Source organism: Penaeus vannamei, chromosome 22 (genome assembly GCF_042767895.1).
Source record: "Penaeus vannamei isolate JL-2024 chromosome 22, ASM4276789v1, whole genome shotgun sequence".
NCBI lineage: Eukaryota > Metazoa > Arthropoda > Malacostraca > Decapoda > Penaeidae > Penaeus > Penaeus vannamei.
In genome coordinates this window covers 22,695,825-22,701,519 of record NC_091570.1, presented here as the reverse complement: position 1 = coordinate 22,701,519, position 5,695 = coordinate 22,695,825, and the positions used below count along the sequence as shown (strand labels likewise).

The following is a 5,695-nucleotide window of genomic DNA, read 5'->3' as shown; positions in this document are numbered from 1 at the left end:
CTGCTTTTAGTAGCACAAGAACACATTTGTTATTATAAGTTTTTGTCAACGAGTAATTTTGTTCTTTGTTTTTTTTGTTTTTCTTCACTTTGTGCGGCTCTAGTCTGGCCTGGCTGTGCATCTCCACACTTGAGTAAGATATCAGACTCACATCCTCTCTCTCACCTTAAACCTTAGCCGAATTCTGCTACCCCAACAAAGTGGCTTTGCTCTACATACACTTGTATTTTCTTTTCTGTTTGATTTTTTGAAATACCTTTTTTTTTCACCTTTTTAAAAAATATTTTTTTGACATTAAATGGGAAGCACCAAACTTTGCTTTACTGCTGCTGAATTGGCTGTATCATTGTTTATATATATGTATGCATATAATGATATACACACACGCACACAAGTTGCGATGCCAAAATTTGACACATGTTTTTTGCTGTTGCACATCACTAAAGACATGAGTCTTAGAAGAGGAATGTGTTATGCGTATCTTAAGAGTTATATGTGCTTATAGTTGTTAAAGGATGTAGGTAAACTAGCTATTAGCATGATGTATTTTGTTATTTTTGTAGTGTTATGTGTGTGTTTGTGTGTGTTTATACACAAATACATGTGTGTGTATTTATATAACCATACAGTTTAAAGTTATATTGCGTAACACCTCTTTGAATCTTCAGCTGAATGACTTATAAAACATTTATGGAACTTTCATTATATGTCTTAGTATGGGAATAAGGCCTGAAAGTAGAGGACATGTATATGTATGTGTGCATGTGTTCAGACAAGGTAATAAGAGCAAAAAAAGTGCAATATTGCATTATGTGATCTGGTGTTAAGGAATGATTATAGATTATGTAAATTGTTATTAGATAATGATAATCATCATAAATGGAGTGTCAGGTTTGAAGTGTGTTGAGTGCATGTTCTTTTAGATCTGAGTAAGAAGGGATTTTTTTGAGGTTTGGGGAATAAGTAGGTATGACTTTGACTGGAGACTTGGGTCAAGGAGGAGCAATAAATAGAAAAAAGTATATTTGTATTGTCAAAAAGTTAGATAATCAGGTTTTACACTGGCTCGCCAGGGATTACACTGAGACATGTATATCCGAGTGTAATCATATGTGCGGGCACATATGATTACACTGTGAGTGTGTGTGCTTGTGCCTATATGTGAGTGTGTGTATGTATGTGTGTTTATGGTTGTTTGGGTATGGATGTATACCCTGCAAATATGACCTTAGGGTACTTAAAGATTCTATTTGTTTTTAAGAAGTATGTATAAAAGATATAGTTTATTAGATTGTGCATAACTCATGTATTTACTAATTAAATAAAGGTTTAAGTAAAATATTATTTAAATAGGTAATTAGGCTTTAAATTTGGTAATTACAATATCTATTATTACCTTTCATCCTTGTTTTCTATTCATAGAATGCTGTGCACAGTGTTTTCCTTTGTTAATTGCATTTCAACACACAACAGTAAATAATGTGGAATTATGTACTTGAAATTTTTATTTCTAATATTTCAAATTTTTGGTAAAAAGTAATTGTGAATATGAGAAAGTCAGTGATTGTTAAGTAAAAACAAGAGAGAAATGTTGATGTACAGTTTATTGCTTTGCATTTGTTTTCAACTCTATATTCCTATTACTAATATCACATTATCTCCATGCAGTAGTCCGATTCGATCGCCAGTGATTGACAACGAGATTATCATGATGAATACACTGTACAAAGAACGCTTTCCTAAGGTAAGGGATATTCTTTTATTCTTTGATTTTTCTGCTTTTTGCTTGTAATTTTATTTTCTTCCTCTTTTTGCAATGTTTATGTATATTTTCAAATTAGAGTTATTTTCATAGAATTATTCTACTCATCTTTTTCATAAAGATGTCAAATTATATTGTTCACGTTGAAATTTTTATGTTATAAAAAAAAAATGATGGGTTTTTTGGCTTATGATTATACTAAATATATAGCTTAGATTTTTACCTGAACCCACTTATAACATGTGTCCCACATATGAAACACCTGGAAAAATAAACACTACCGCGCATCCCGCCAGTGTGATGCTAGATCGGAGCATGCGCTCTGATTTTGTCGGCTGTTGTGGATGGCGCGCGGGCAGGTTCCCAGACTTGAGCGCGAGCCGATTTTGAAACTTCCAAAAAATATCATTTTCGGCTTGAAAATGTACTGTCGCTAGTGGGTTAATGCAAAGAATCAGACATCCAATTTTCCTTACAGGCCACACAACAGATGGAGGAGAGACTGAATACGTTCATTGAGGATAACAAAAACCTGGAGGAGCAAGGAAGCTCAGACATTGCCCAAGATGCTGTTGCAATTGCACGCTTTGTCCACCACCAGGTCCTGGAAATGGCTAAGGACTGTCTAGAGAAGTCACAGCAGAAGCTTATCACAAGCCGATATTTTTATGAGCTCTCAGAGAACCTAGAGAAGCTCTTGTGTGAGGTGGGTAATTGGGGTTTGGGTTGTGACTTTGTTTTCTCTCTCTTCTTTTCTTGGGGACTTGGCTAGAATTAGACACAAAAGACTATAAGCGTTTTGATAAATGCATTTAGTAAATAACTAAGGATACTGTAATATTATAAGATCTTTTAACAGAATTGACAATACTGCATAAATATTTTTATAATCTGCATAGTATACTTTTTATAAGCTGCTTGACCTGTTTTGTAAAGTAAGAAATATTAGTGAAGATGTCAAATACGACATGGCTTCAGGGCTGTTATCTTTGGAGTGTGAGTCATAGCTCATGCTGAAAAGTTTATGTGCAAGGCAAGTTCAGGCTGAGCTTGAAAATGAATATATTTATATATTATAGCACATTGTCTATTCACGCTATACAAATATCCATGCTTGCTACATTTATTATATGTCCCCTAACTGGAATTTCACCCTTCTTCTCCAACAGACAAGAGACAAGTCTCCAGATGCTGCAGCTCACCTGACCTCCTTGATCAAGAAGCTACTCCTGATTGTGTCAAGGCCAGCCAGACTCTTGGAATGTCTCGAGTTTGACCCTGAGGAGTTCTACCACTTGCTTGAGCAGGCTGAGGGTCAGGCCAGGACCAGCCAGGGCATCAAGACAGACATTCCTCAGTATATTATCACGAAGCTTGGCCTTAACCGAGATCCCTTAGCTGGTAAGTTGAGTTTAGGTCTTGTAGTTGTACTCTCAGTTTTTGTGTAATTTCAGTGTGGTAATATATAGCTAAAGAATGCATTTGTTAATTTTTTTTTATGCAATCTTTGTATTACATTTCATTTTAGTGGCACAAAAGATATGTAATTCTTGATCAAGGTAGAGGATAAAATTTATGAAGATTGTAACACTACTGATTAATTGACTATTGAATTGTATTATTATTGAATTGTATTATTTGTCATTATTGCCTGATTGCTTAAAATTAAATATTTGAAAACTTCCACAGAACTGAGCGATGATTTAGCCGGGGATGGAGATGCCGAGGACAGTGCTGGTAGTGGCACAAGCACCTCGGGAGTGAGTGGGGGAGCCCAGCCTAAGGTCCCCAGCTCAGAGTACTCCCCCGAACAGTCTTCCACGCACTCGACTACTCCGCCTTCCAAAAGCACCCCGAAAGAAGAGGATTATGAGAATATAAAGCTCATCTCAAATGGAGCATATGGAGCAGTGTATTTAGTGCGCCACAAGTTGAGCAAGGAGCGGTTTGCTATGAAGAAAATTAGCAAGCACAATCTCATGCTGAGGAATCAGGTGAGTGGTTTTATAACTTTGTTCTTCTTCTTCTTTCTTTATGCTGTTTTCTTTCCCCTCCCTTCTTTTGTTGTACAATTTGTGTACTTTATCTTTGATTTTGTCATATATTTTAACACATTTTAAAGATTTTGTTACAAGCTGAAATATTCAGGTTGTTAACCCATCCATCCCGGGTGTCACATATATGAGACACAAGGAAAAAATAAACAGTTTCGGGCTGCCCGCCAGTGTGATGCTGTCTCGGAGCCGTGCTCCGCGGCAAAAGCGGCGGGCGGCCGGGCGGGCGGACAGACTCCGGGGAAGCTCCGCCCGCCGATTTTGTAGCTTCCCGGATTTTTTTAATTTGGGCTACAAAATGTACCCCGGCGTGGGTGGGTTAATTTCTTCATTCTTATTATTCTTATTATTTTTTCTAAACAAGATGATGTGCAGTATTTATTATCTGTTATTATTAAGACTAGCATCATACATACATTTCTTCTTTCAGGTGGAACAGGTATTCAATGAACGTGATATTATGAGCTTCACTGACAACCCCTTTGTAGTGTCAATGATCTGTAGTTTTGAAACCAAGCGGCACCTTTGTCTAGTGATGGAGTATGTTGAAGGTGGAGACTGTGCCACTCTGCTGAAAGCTATGGGGCCCTTCCCGCCAGACATGGCACGCTTCTACTTTGCTGAGACAGTTCTGGCTGTTGAATATTTGCATAGGTTTGTTGTTTGTACTTGTCTTTGCCTGTATCAAAATAAGGAGAATGAGAAAGATCACTTGGTTATTACTGAAATAGAGAATAAATCCAAAAATGACATTTTTTGTGTATAATATAAGGGCACCTTTGCAAAAGCGGTAACATAAATTTTTTTGTACATTCTAGCTACGGCATTGTACATAGGGATCTTAAACCTGATAACCTGTTGATCACTGCCTTGGGACACATCAAGCTGACTGACTTCGGTCTGAGCAAAATGGGATTGATGTCACTGGCAACTAATTTGTATGAAGGATATATTGACAAGGAGACTCGTCAGTTCTCTGATAAACAGGTGTTTGGAACGCCTGAATATATTGCACCAGAAGTAATTTTGAGGTAAGTTGAAACAGAATTTATACATTATATAGTTCAAAATCTGTAATTCTACAAATGTCCCAGGTTCATTCATTACATAGATCTGCATCAAGAGGTCTTTGAATATGATTTGACTTTAATAAATTTATTTTATTAATATTATTTTTTTTCATTGTCTGCTTTTTCTTTGTCTGCTTAAAGCAACTCTTGGATGTTTTACAGACAAGGATATGGCAAACCTGTTGACTGGTGGGCCATGGGAGTGATTCTGTATGAGTTCCTCATTGGATGCGTACCCTTCTTTGGTGAAACACCAGAGGAGCTCTTTGCTCACACAGTCAATGATGATATAGAATGGCCGAGTGAGGATGACTGGCCTGTGGCAGAGGATGCTAAGGATCTTATCACAGCCTTGCTTCACCATTCACCACTGGATCGGCTAGGAACAGTGGCAGGTGCCGTGGAAGTCAAGGAACATCCTTTCTTCATCACAATTGACTGGGACTCTCTGCTGAGAATGAAGGCTGAGTTTGTGCCTCAGCTTGACCATGAAGAAGATACTAGCTACTTTGACAGTGAGTTGATGTTTTGTTAAAGGATTTTGGGGATATTGGCCATGACCTGGAGTATTAAATGTAAAAGGATATTGACAGAGTTGGAAAAGGTTCAGATTTTTATTTTTGTATTTATCTTCTTCCTCTCTCCAGCTCGACTTGACCGGTACAACCATGAGCTAGAAGAAGACAGCGAAGAAGGTGGAGAACCAGAGGGAGGAACTTTCCCCTCCTTCTCCTCTTACTCGCCCAGATACCACAAAATTACTTCCTCACACTCAACAGACACTGGGCAGCTGGATACTAGTTTCCAGG

General features: G+C 37.6%; 1 protein-coding gene across 1 annotated transcript in view; it reads left to right on the top strand.

Annotated features, from left to right (window-relative positions):
* dop (microtubule-associated serine/threonine (MAST) protein kinase dop) overlaps positions 1 to 5,695 on the top strand; it is a gene marked incomplete in the record, with an annotated part of 290,600 nt that overhangs the window by 264,136 nt on the left and 20,769 nt on the right. The window contains 9 exon segments of the mRNA XM_070136722.1: positions 104 to 133; positions 1,669 to 1,744; positions 2,241 to 2,468; positions 2,932 to 3,163; positions 3,452 to 3,756; positions 4,247 to 4,470; positions 4,635 to 4,847; positions 5,049 to 5,401; positions 5,534 to 5,694. Of these exon segments, the coding sequence (XP_069992823.1) occupies positions 104 to 133; positions 1,669 to 1,744; positions 2,241 to 2,468; positions 2,932 to 3,163; positions 3,452 to 3,756; positions 4,247 to 4,470; positions 4,635 to 4,847; positions 5,049 to 5,401; positions 5,534 to 5,694 (1,822 nt within the window).